The 13,198-nt window shown below is 46.6% G+C and overlaps 1 protein-coding gene across 7 annotated transcripts in view; it reads left to right on the plus strand.

The window, feature by feature from the left end:
* The window catches only part of LOC119431658 (voltage-dependent calcium channel subunit alpha-2/delta-4-like), a 236,642-nt gene that overhangs the window by 183,032 nt on the left and 40,412 nt on the right, over positions 1 to 13,198 (plus strand). Inside the window, exons 9-14 of one of the 7 annotated variants that reach the window (XM_049657694.1) lie at positions 3,881 to 3,955; positions 5,317 to 5,406; positions 6,550 to 6,663; positions 7,956 to 8,034; positions 10,366 to 10,415; positions 11,611 to 11,694. The exons of 1 other annotated variant lie outside the window; for it this stretch is intronic. In XM_049657694.1, the coding sequence (XP_049513651.1) occupies positions 3,881 to 3,955; positions 5,317 to 5,406; positions 6,550 to 6,663; positions 7,956 to 8,034; positions 10,366 to 10,415; positions 11,611 to 11,694 (492 nt within the window). The remainder of the gene's footprint in view (positions 1 to 3,880; positions 3,956 to 5,316; positions 5,407 to 6,549; positions 6,664 to 7,955; positions 8,035 to 10,365; positions 10,416 to 11,610; positions 11,695 to 13,198) is intronic. 5 more of the 7 variants (XM_049657693.1, XM_049657698.1, XM_049657696.1 and 2 more) reach the window with 5 other exon arrangements.

The following is a 13,198-nucleotide window of genomic DNA, read 5'->3' on the forward strand; positions in this document are numbered from 1 at the left end:
GGTTCTCTGTACATGTCGCACACACCACTGCAGCCATCCAGGTTTCTCATGAACCCTCGGTCCAGTTTAAACACGTAGGACTTTCTGAGGCTGTTTGAGTTTAAGCCTAGTTGTGAACGTCTGAAAAAATACCTTGTCAAGCCTCATTAGATGAGACAGTGATTGACGTGCTCGAAATGTTCACCTAGGCAATGGGCCTCACTACCCTTGCCAAAACGAGGGCCCAAAAGGGCTCCGTTGTCGTCACCCGCTGTATAGTTGTAGCCATCATCATACAGTTTGCTTTTGGCGACGCTTTAAAAATGCTATAGACTCTACTATCTAACGTGGCCCATCGTTTTATGCCGCCTTAATACATGGATCATCTGTTATTTATTGTCATTACAATGAGCCGACCAATCCTATTCTTTTGGCGCTTTGTGGTCCAGGTAGCGTTGCGCTAATAAACGCCATCAATAATCATTATCAGACTCGCGTGTGTTAACCTTGGTATTTAAGGTAAAGTTGATGCATTGGAGTCCCTATTGTTTGCTTCTTTCTTTTTTTTTTCGCGCCAAATGTGACCGCTGCGTCGCCACATTCTAGTGGCGTAATGCTCCCCAGCTTGTCCACACCTAGCTGCGAGGCCACTCCCCGAGATCCGTTAGCCGTTATCTTCTGCACGTGACAAAGACAAATAACAGAGACGGATGACTATATGTACGCTTGACTTCCTCATGAACGAAGCGAGAATGCGTAAATCTTTGACGGAAATAGGCATGGTTGACCATCGTTATGTGTATGGGTTTCTTTCGCGCTTACAATGTTGGAACTAGCCCACTCATTCAATTCTTTTACAACACGGTGGCAGTATAAAGTTGGACAGAAGTAATAGGGCACCGGTCGCCCACCTTTGGTACGTAAAACCCCCGAATTTAATTTGCAATTTTAACCGGTTGCCCACCGCATGACCTAGTTGTAATAAACGCATGCGCTTGGTGCTCCGATTCTTCTTTTCTCTTCTTCCTAACTTCAAACTTACTCGTGCGCTCGAATGCGCTGGGGTGAGCCGTCCTGGTCCCGTCTGCAAGTTTACTTACGTGGCAGGTTGTAGATTGAAAGGCTTCCGCCGAGTCATGCCACCTTAATTGTCTGAAGCCCCTTGTATGTCATATGCCTGTGCCAGTAAAAAGTAGAAAAGGTGGAATAAGTCCCAAGAAAAATAAAATATCGAATGGAATAGCCGTTGTTCGCCAAGTGAATACTAGAGGGCGCTGCGATAGCGCGCCGCGCCGCACTCAAAGGCTTCATTAAAGGCCTATGTCAACAAAACTTTCACATGGGCTAAATTGAAATAATGAAAAGGTTATAAATGAATAGATTGTACAATTGAAGCAATCTTGGCAACGATGCAGGGCTAGTAACGGTCTAATTTCCCGATTAGAAGCTTTTAAAAATAGCAACGAAGCCAACAAACTGTGCACCTGGTGGCGAGCGCATATGACGTAAGTTGCAGAACATGGCCTCGGAGAATTTTCAGCGCGCTGCGGCCGTAGAATTTCTCATTGTATTACCTAGAAGGAAATCTGGCGCTGTTGCGTTGTGGTATGCATGGGAATGCGGTACATTGTGTCTTCGGATTGGCATCGCTCTCGGAGAGCCAGGACGCCTTGAAGACGCGCCTGGGTAGCACCGTTCTGTCTGTCACAATGATTGATTTACTGCTGAAACAACACGTAAAAGCTGTTTTAGCTTTATTATTACGCAACAATAGGTTTTGTTTAATTATGAGGACTTGTGATTGGAGGTACAATTATATGAAACGTAAAAGGTATCAGCTGGTCGCTAAAGTTGGAGGACAGACGACAGGATTCTCGCTCGCTTTGAAACAACTTGTGTTCTGTTCTTGTTTTTCTTTTCTTGATCCTGAATTGTAGGCGAGTAAACTATATGAAGAGATGTAATATGGGTGAAGCCTTTCATGGAGATTTTATTTTAACACCGCGTTATTTGTGTAGCGGTATCCACGTTTTAGACGAAGCCCCGTATACAATACCAGCAAACACGAGTGTCGCAGACATGGAGGAAGGCAAAATACAGGAGGGAGCATTACGTCACGCAGCCAGCCTTGGCAAGCGAACGCTTCGTGTAGCCAGCAGTGGTGGCCCAACACGTGACCTCTTGCGTCGAGATCACGGGGAATCAAGATTTGCCGAGACGTTTGGTTACCGGTAGTTTTAGGGGCGAAGCTCCTTATAGCGGCACCCGTTCCGTCCCCGTCGTCGTAGTAGTAGTGTGTAACCAGTAGTGTGTAACCAGTCTGAGAAAAATGAGAAAAAAATTCCGAAGTTGTGTCCGTAGCGCGGAATCGAACCAGGGACCCCTCGCTTCCGAGCGCGCGGCGTTAGCCCACTACGCCACGAAGCGGACATGGACACACGCACCACGATGGCAATAAATACCCAACATTAACGAAAGGCCGCGTTTCTAACGCGTTTGTGCTAGCGCGTTACGGCCCGTGTAAGAAGCTGGTGTAAGACGCTGTGGCCTCTCCGCCTTACCTTCAACGCGTTTCGAACGCGCTGCCCAAAGCGGTGGCAAGTCAAGTTCAAGTCGAGGAGCGTTTATGAATGCGGGGGGTATACTCTCTAAGCAGTCATGTGATGGCGTCGGCAAACGCGGTGCACGTTCCGGCATGTGTAAATGGCTGCGTAAGATGCTGTGGCCGCTCCCCCTTACTAGAGAGTACTGCACGTTTCTAACGCGTTTGTGCTAGCGTCCCCTTAAGCGGGAGATCCGATGATTCCCTCCGGAGCTTCGCCCACTCATCATCATTCAGCCCGTGGATATGCTGTGATTTTTTTATTCAGTGCGCGCTCCGAAGCGGCTGGCTCACATGGAGGAAGTTGTTTTGTTTTTTTTTCGTTTGGTTTTGTTTTTGTTTATTTGAAGAGTTTCAAATGATTCCGAATAGGTATTGAAAAAAAAATCAACCGGGAGTACTGAAACCTACCGCGCGCTCTAACGTATCGTCCGTGCTCTGACGTTTTCACCACGTGTTGGGCCACCATACTCGGCTTCAATCGCGTTGCGGTATACTCCCTCCTATCTTTTTCCTTCCTCCATGCTCGCAGACACATATCCCGTCATTCACCTGACGGCACACCGCCCTTTAAGAAACTCCCATAGACGATGGTGCCAGATTACCCTCTAGGTGTTATAGTGAGAAACTCTATGCGCTGCGGGCAGCCGCAGGTGCGGATGCTTAGGATGCAGCCACAAGCGCTACTGGCGAGCGCTACTGGTGGCGTTCTTTTCAGTTTTGGTAACGAAAATGGCTGTTTTTGCGAGCTTTCCGTGAGGCATCTACTGGTACTTGAAACGTAAAACATTGCACGTAAGTTGCTTTACATCTACACTATCTAAAATGAGGCTATTTAACGGGTCACAAAATATGTTTTCGGTCAGATGAGGAATGAGGAAGCGTTCTCACGCCGATGGCACCGTGCTCGAAAGACTCGAGTTTGCTATCGCAACTCCTTGCAAAAGCATCTCTTTGCTAAGAGCCATCAGTCTCTTTTTCTTATCGCATCGCCGTCTTCGTTGCAATGCGGCCCCGCCAAAGCGTATACGAACGCGCAAAGACGTCGCCGAGTCCACAAAGCGCCCGATTCCCGCGAGGCCCGTAAAATTGCTCGCTGACGTGACTACAGCTAATCGTAGGAATGCTCGGACACATTACCTCCATCCTCTACCCCCCTCCTCCCCCCCCCCCCCCCCCCCGTGCGTATAAACCGAACCGCCTGCCTTTGGCAACTGCTAACGATCGTTTTGTGCCGACTGTCCTTTCTGTCTCTCTCTCTATTTTCTTTATCCATGTACTTCTCCGGCCGGACCACAGTTCTCCAACGTGATCGAACCCGTTGTGAGCTGCTTCCATTACAACTTGGTGCAGGCCAACGCCAGGAACGTCAGGGTACGTAGCAAACGGGCACCGGCCACTTTCTTTTTCGATTCGCTCATCGACCGCGACCCGGCCGCTCGGCGGCGGCCCGATTCGTCGTCGTTGGGACGTGACTACCAGAGTCACGAGGACCTGTATAGATGTAGCGATTTCATTCGCCTGATGCTGTGCGTTTTTAATCATCCACCGCTCACGACGGGCCAATGCTGGTGATTACGTATAGATGGCTTGTACTTACGTCATTGTAGCCGCCATTTTGGAGGACTGGCACTGCGATAAGGTGGGTCTGCATGCTGGCGTGCCCCCTGGGTGTTGGTTCTGCCGTGGTTCTGGCGCAAATGCCAGCGGCATTTAGACCGCGTCACTCTCTGACATTGGCGCAGTTTACCCCAGACCGCGAATAAGATGCGCTGACGTCATCCTAGCCAACACGCTGGAAGACCAGCAGGGGAAGAAGCTGCATCTGTGACGTCACGTGCAAGCTGTCTTTAAGCGGAGCGCCGCTCTGACTTCTGACGAAGCGCGAAAAGGGGAAGAAAAAAAAACAAATTGGTATCGAATCGTTGCACTACACTGGCCCAGATTACCCAAGCTCAGCTTCGAATCTGCTTCAGGCAGTTACGCGTACGCCAAAATAAAAAAAAAAGACAAAAAAAGAAACCTTCAAAATCATAAGCACTAGTCCATCTAACAAAGTTTTAGCCGCGTTTATACATAATACGACACCTTGCATTGGACCTGTGCTCTGAAATTATGTGCTCACGATAAGAAAACACCAGACGACTGAGTCAAGTTGCGCTCATGGAATTTAACTTACAAGTTAAATGGATTGGTCTAGTTCGACATTTTTCATCATACGAGAGTAGTAGCACAAAATCAGCCTATGGTCCTGCTTGCGGCTGCTATTCTGTTATGATGATAAATATTTTTCACCTAACTGGTATGACTGCGTAATTTGATTGTATGACTACACAGCCGCGTTCATGGTCCGTCTCAAAGTGTAGCCGGGGCCCCACATTGAGTGTCCATGCAGGGAAGTCGCACTCCAGGAGCCGCGTTGCACACGGCTGCTGTAAGCCTTTCCTCTTTTTATCCATGCTCCCTCGATGGCACCGAGGCTATCGGTTTGCTACATCTTGCGAATATATATATATATATATATATATATATATATATATATATTCATGATAAGATATAATCCCAGCAGATTTAATGCTCTCATACACCCGTTCAGCATCAGCACAGGGCGCAAAGCATGAGAATTTTAGATTTACAGCTATTCGGCTTCTGTTTAATATCGTAGCCATCAGACTACGATATTCGTCATTGTCATCATCAGTTCGTCATCTCAGCTCCGCCGACTCTTTTTGCAGGAATTCAAGCAAAATCTCAGCAAACTCGAAACGGTCAACATCGCCAACTTCACCGCCGCCTTAAAGCAGGCTTTCGAGATGCTGCAACACGTGAGTTGAAGGCTTGATTCTTTCTTAGTTTTTTTTTTTTTTTTCTTAATCTACCTCAGCGATTGCACGTGACACCAGCAGTCGCCTGATCGTGCCCCATTGTTCAGTAGGGCTTGACAACGTCGGCACAGGACCATGAACAGAGTTCATTGAGCAAACGTTTGTCCTAATGTATATGTGCCCCCTGAGTTCTGTGCTGTATAGCTTACTGATACTCATCAGCCCTGTCGAGTCAGCTGCCTGACAGACAAACAACTCTGCCAGAAATCTCTATTAACAATCATTCCTGATTGGACGTAATTCATCTGATACCCGCACGCTAATCTAATCTCATCGCTACATATTATTCAATGCAGCATTCGGATGCATTCCTCTTCTCTTTCTCGTCCATTCTGTTAAACCAGCAGACCAGCGTATATCATCTCCGGTGCCTGCGGCGAGCACTCATGCAACGATCGCTTACGCGCGTTGAGTAAGGCATTTGTCACGCATGGCTGTTCGCGCTACTTGGTGCAACCGCGGACCAAGCGCCGTATCTTGTATACAAGATACGGCGCAGATAACCCTATAGGGTTATCTGCGTCGGGTGCCAAGTTTTGGCCAGCCGAGATGGCTGATCGCTGCATGTGCGCTGCCTAGCGTTGTAGGTCGCTTAATCTCAAATGTGGGTAACGCGTTGACGGGAGAGGCAGTCCGAAGCGATCGCTCCCCGAACCCTGCGTTCTTCACCACACCAGCGTTGTAACTACGAACGTTCGCGGTCACTGAGTGAGATCTGTTCATGTTTGACTGTGCGCGCGTAACAGCGTGCTTGCTAATTTAATTAGTAAGCAAATGCTTACGGCAGATAAAACTAAAAAGCTTATTTCGAATATTTGTCTAATACATTGCTATTGCTAATCAAGGAATGACGTTTTGGTCGGAGCTGCCACTTATTTATACGCATTATTGCGTACACCTCGTATTGACCCCAATGCAAATTAACATTATTTTGGGCAATAATACCTGTTTAGTGTGCATATTTATAATAGTTATTCTTTATCTGTACAGTATACTAGATGAAATCCCGTGAAACGAAATGGTCAGTAGCTGACCGCGCACCGACCCTCCTTTCTCTCTCTCTCGCCCTCGTATTTCGCGCAGTACAACAAGTCTCGGCTCGGCAGTCAATGCAACCAAGCCATCATGCTCGTCACGGACGGCGCTCCCTACACCTACGAGGAGATCTTCAGGCACTACAACTGGCCAAACATCCCGGTAAGTCCGTGATCTACGCACGCTTACCCCCGTATTCGGAAATGCACCTAAACGTGACGCTCAGGCTCGACTTGATCGATAGATAACTCCTAACGTGAGCTTCTGAGCACGCTCACGCCAAGCGTCATCGAGATCAAGTCAAGCATGGGCTTCAAGTTAAGGCGCATTTCTGAATAGTGATATTAATGTCGTTCCCCTTAGGTTCAACCTATAAGTGGAGAAGTTATAATATTTTCAAGTAACCTAAACGAAACTACGTTCCATATTTTGGAATTTACACCAAGACTATTAGGAGGAGTTCGGGGAGGGGTCTTGTGTAGAGCGGTGAAGGCGGTGTGCGACGGCGTGGTCGGTGTCAAATGTAAATGCAAAGCAACGCGTATAAGAGCGCCGAATTCGCTTTGAAACGTAATGATGAATGCTTATGTACATAAAAAAAAGATACCTTGCGTACAAATCTTTCGAATAAACAACTTATGTGCGCGTTTCTTGTTGGCATTTTTTTTTTTTTTTGTGTGTGTGCGCGCCAGCAATCGGCAATTATTGTGGTTCACGGCGCATGATACCAGCTATGCGTTGGAGGTCAGCTAGGAGTTTATACGGCCGCGGCACTGAAATCGCCTTCAGTGGTCATTATATCTGTTCATGTTGGTTCATCATGCTTGTTAACTGAAATAGTAAGCAAATGCTTACGGCTGACAAACGAACAAACCTTACTTCGTGTAGTTGTCAAATATACATTGCGAAGTCACCACTGGGCGCTTCAACACGGCTGCTGCGTTAGGCTTAGGGCGTGAGCCAACGGTCAGATTCCCAGTACTTTCTAAATGTGTGAGCCCTCGCTTAAACAGCTTCGCTGCATGTGAAGCTTTTTCCTGTTTAAGTCCACCCAATAAATATGTGACACAGTGTTCCAGTGAAATGGTCTCTGTTATCTGAATCGGTGTTCCACATGCCTGTAACTCTAATCGGGAAAATTGTTTCACACACACCTCTAGCTGGAACCACGTTTACATACGCATAGGATGATGTCCTGCCCACTTAAGCGCGGTTTCCAGTAGAAGCTTTGTAAATATCGGTTATTTTTTTTTCACTTAAAGATTAGATTTCTGTGGCGGTACGGTAACTATATCAAATATCTCGCTGGAGCGGGTCAGAAACGTTGCGACAAGCTTTTGTTCATTTTTTTAACGCAAGTTTACATAGACATATCCGGACCGATAGCCTAAATGGCTAATGGCCGGTTCATTAAAAACAATGACAGGTAATACTGTACCATCTGTTTCCCGCAGGTGCGCGTGTTCACCTATCTCATTGGTCGAGAGGTAACCGACACCCGGGAAATGAATTGGATGGCCTGCGCCAACAGAGGTAAGATGTGTTCCATCTCATTGCTGCGCGTGAATTGATCAATTTTAGATGCGAAGCAGCTTATGGTCGGGGCTATGTCACTCCCTCCCTCCATCCATCCATCCGCCGTGAGCCGTCCACACCCCTACTGCGCATGCGCATTCTCCTTCCCCTCCTCGCCTCTTCTTGTCTCATCTCCTCTCCTCCCTCCTCCCCCTCGATCGTCTCCTCTCCTTTCGACATTCCTCCTCTCCTCTGCGAACGCTCCTCTCCTCTCCGGATTGCGCAACGAATGGCAACACCTGCGGCTCCGCGCGCGATAATGCGAAGCAGCTTAGGTTAGAGGCGCGACGGTAGGTGCTCCAGAGGCACCGGCAACAGTCACCAACGCCGCGCGCGTTCGGTGCGAACGCGGGCAAAACGCCGACGGCGTCGACAACAGTTCTGCGCGTTGCTGGTGCTGCTGCATGTCCAAGTTTATACAGCTGATAAAACTACCTTGAGTCGACCCCGTGGCTGCTTCGCATAGTACTCAGGGTTCCCCTACGGGAAGATGGTGTAATTTTTTTCTTTGCTTTGCTGGTGGTCGCTTTTCACCGAGTTATGACTTTTGTCGTGTTATCGCTCTCACCCAATACGTGCTTGCTATGTCGTCTTCAGACCTATGTAGTCCTCAGGACTGCGACCCGAATACATTTCAGGGTTTTAGTCACATTTCTGATTAGTTCTAATTTCGGACCTATATGTTACGGGCATAAACAAAAATTTAATCCACCAATTAGACCCTGAATATAGCAGCTCGGGGTAAGTGGGGATCACAGGGAGAGGCCTTTGTCCTGCAGTGGACATGAATAGGCTGATGATGATGATAGCAGCTCCATGTATTTGGATAAACCGACTGCTTCATGTTACTCGTCGGCAAAGGTTTAAACAAAGAGATGAAAGTGCAACATCGTGTCCTAGGCTGGCGTGTTGATGCCGACCTCTGGATTATCATTTTAACTCGCCGTATTCAAAACGCATATCAGGGTACTTTACGTCGTCTGCGACCTCACAACGGTCTAGAGGTCCGGTTGGCGTCAATTTTCACGAAAGCTGACGGCATGACTATGCTTAAACCACTTGAATGATGTGCGATGACGTATTTCGTCCCACACTTTGGGAAATAAAATCTCGAAACTGGTTTCATCCTGGAGATTCATTTTAAGTGGATACGTCTTAAAAAAATCAGTCAACGAATTGTAAATTGTAATATGTGCCCTAAAATAATTATTAAGAAGGGAGTTCGTGGATTTTTGTTAATTAGTGGAATATGTGTTTTGACTTTTCATGCTAGCAATGTCTGCCTCTTCGAATAATCCAGTTCAAGGACAATTATTATGCTATCTGCCACAGGCAATTTAAAAAAAAAATTCCAGAAAAACTCAAGTATAGTCATCCCGTAGAGCCCACGTCTTTTCCGTTACACGTAATGTAACGGCGCAGGAAACAAACAGGCCGCGCATAAAAGCCGTTACATCATGCGCTGTTATGTCAGGCATCCGTACCGATTCGCGCAGCTTTAGATTCTGTTGAAGCTCAACGTCTTCTAAGCCGCGCGTTGATTGAAGCAAGGTATGGTCGCGAAGAAGCTATAACGCTTAAAAAACACTTTGACTCCTGCAGACGCTGACATGTTGTTTACACGCTTCAGGATATCGCTTACTGGTTCCGTATGGTAAATACTTAGACGACGGAATTGCGGAAGCAGGTTGTACACCTCCACGCACGCGCATTGAGGCATATTAGACTTGCGGCATTGAGGCATTGAGATATTGAGGCATTAGACACTGAGGCCACTTCGCAGGTACTTCACGTATCACTACATTATGTATGACTACATTAAGTGTCATTGTGGCGTTTCAATCACTGGAACGCTGTTATATGCCTTGATACACTTGCCACGAGAAGCGACAGTGAATGAACCGTCTGTACACATCCTATACCGTTTGTGTCAGCGCATTTTAAGCGACTTAAATGCGTTGTGAAATGCTTATGTAAATACTGTTTTCAGAGGAATGTGCTTCATTAATGGGGTGATTTGAGCTCGTCTGGTGATTCATTACGAGACGTAGTGCGTTGCGGGTGAGGACAAAAGAAACGACAGTTAACACTTGACACACTTACTGCCAAGTGTGACTCGTCAGTTCTGTTTTGTTTTCGATCGCAAAGTGGTATAAACATCTTCCGCTTGTCTCGGGGGAAACGTGGATTCGCCTTGGCTGGTCCCGGTATATTTTGTTCTCTCTCAAAAGCGATGTCTTCCTTGCTTCTATTTTGTCACCAACTCTCTGTCAATCTTTCTCGTTGCAGGTTACTACACTCACGTGACGACGCTAGCAGAAGTTCGGGAGCAAGTATTGGTGAGCTACGACTTCCCGTCCGACGGCGTTGCGAAAATGTTGCTCTTGTGTTCTTCAGCGAGGCCATGGATATAGTTGCCGCAGAGCTGCGACGTCTCAGTACTTTTATTTAAATGCGAGAGCATTTTCCTTTTCTTTATTGCACATCGCTGCACTATTTTCTGGCTTTGACCCGCCTTCTTGCCTTGCGGGTGTTTCCCAAGAAAACAAAAAACCTTTCTTGTTAATAAATGGGCTCGGACCAAGAACTTTACGGCTGTTACACGAGCACATTTAGCACAACTGCACAACCACGTTGTGTTTCCCACAAAAAAGCCAAATAGAAACATGAAATCTTGTGTTTCAGCCTTATTCTTCTATTTCAGAAAGTAGTTCTGATTGGTCGCATTAACCCTGTAATTTCCAACGTATAATATGTGCTACGCTGAGTTTGATGCCTCAAAAGGCTAACTGAAGTGCGGGAAACCAAATACAAAGCCCATAGTGGCGTTCTTAATGTGCTGCAGTGAAGTTTCAGCAGTGGACAGCGTAACAAACTATTTCCTAATTAAGTTTTACGGTAATTAAGTTATAACCGAAAAAAAATTCTTAGTTTTTTTTCTACTAATGTACTCTCCATGGCCAGAATTAAATGGCAACAATTTCTTCCAATTTTCCTTGATGTGCAACTGTGTTTCGGCATTACAGGGTTAAAGGTGACATTGCAAAATATGGGACCTCTTCTTCGGCGATGTAAATTAAACTTGAGACTTGATACTCAGTGCGGGGAGCTGAGGCGTAGCAGGTTACGTTTTAACACTAGGTATAGAATACTTGAAACTGTAAATATATGTATCGTATTCTAGCGCATACCCTCCCATACTCTGTCATCAGCAGTGAATCCTCTACGTACCACCAGATTCTCCCTGAGTGCCCATAGTAAACCCACACGATGCCGTGAATCGCGTAACGATCCGCCGTAACGCCGAAATGTTGTCACGTTACGCACAGCCAACGGAAATGGATTCTTCAACACCTCTTTTTTTTTTTTTTGCTGGTGGAATATGGCAGCGCATTTCGAAACGACGACGTAACACAGATTGACCAAACACGTGTTACGTCGTTGTTTAAAAAGTGGGCTGCCATGTTGGATCCATCATGACTAAACAACTAGCCCGCCAGCACGTCTTAATACACCTTCTTTTCCGTCATCCAGAAATACGTGCCAGTCATGAGTCGCCCCATGGTGCTGTCGCGGAGGCATCCCATCGTCTGGACTCCCGTCTACGGCGACATGACGGTAAGGCGCACGCGCCGTATGCACGCATGAACTTTAGGGAACGCCTTCTCTGCATGCTTGCTCGGGATTTAGTCGGTCACCAGCATCGTCCTGTGGACCGAGCGTCAATGCGTTCATTCACGTAATTGAAGCGGTAAACTTTGGGAGCAACTCTAATTTGATTATTCAGATACGTTTACGCAGAAATGTTTACACAATGCAACTGCAATACCGATTTGGAGGAATTATCTTGTATTCGTGAAAGAAAACTAAACTGTACCTAACGTATGTATCAAAACTTTCAATAACGATCTCGACTGTTTTGCGAAAATTGCAGAATATCGCGGAATTGCTCGCGTGATGTCCTCACACTGTTTGCAGGCTTTTGCAAAAGTATAATCCTGAACTTAGTAGCACCTTTCAAAGCGCTATATCATATATCTACTTGTATTTTTCACTATCAGTCATTACCCATATATAAATAGATCGAGTGTTGTGAATGTGCCTGTTGTATGAGGAAAAGGTAATATTAGATTTCGTAGTGTTAATCTTCAGTTATAACTTATTGATACAGTTTTCTTCTTTCTTTTTTTTTAGCAGTCTTGAGCAACCCGGCTTAAGTATATGTTTCTTTGTTTTCTGTTTAACAAGCGCGCAAATTTCGAACCGTGGCTGACGCATAAATCTTTCTCAGCATGGATAGGTAGGTAGGTACAACTTTATTCGACAATAGGTGTCGTTCAGCATGGATGAACGCAGCCAGCTTGTTTACGCGTTGTGTCCGTCGAACGCTTCGCTTTCGTGATCTGTTGTAATGTTAGCTACGCTGCACAATGCCTCTTGGATGCTCGCGAAAGCCTGCTCCCGCGGGCCATCTGCTTGCTTCTCGTGCTCGTACATAGCTTCCGAGATCGGCGGGCGCCTGCTGTGCTGCCCGATCACGGAGGCCATGGCTCGTGACGTAGACATTAGAAAACTCACATGAGAGGGCATCGGGCGCACTGGCCTTTGCTCGAGAGTGAAAGGCGCCCCCCCCCCCCCCCCCCCCCCATGTCCGGTATGCAAAGTTTAGATTTAGACGAAACGAGGACTAAAAGATCGCCACGATGCCGCTACACGGGGCTAGTGGTAGCGCCACGCGTTTTCTGTGTTCAACGGTGTACACAACTTGATGCTCACGTCACAGGGAACCACTTGCTTTAATGTTGGAGAGCGGTGTGTTGATGTCGTACCAGCCACGCGCAATGGTTGTCAGTCATTTCGCGTTTTCTTCTAAGCATTCCACTAAAACAATGTTCAGGTTCCACTATAGAACCCTGTGTGTGTATATAAATGAACTTCTTAGAGAACCCACACGAATATAAAGGGAATGATCTAAAAAAAAACGTCACGTGTTTCTGCACCGACAGTCTCCACTAATTATATAGGGGATCCTAGACAAAACGATAATATTTGCGAACGACACTTAATAGCAGTGTCGACATCAACATGTGCGTGATGTATCACCAACATTATGATTAAAAAT

Source organism: Dermacentor silvarum, chromosome 10 (assembly GCF_013339745.2).
Source record: "Dermacentor silvarum isolate Dsil-2018 chromosome 10, BIME_Dsil_1.4, whole genome shotgun sequence".
Taxonomy (NCBI): Eukaryota; Metazoa; Arthropoda; class Arachnida; order Ixodida; family Ixodidae; genus Dermacentor; species Dermacentor silvarum.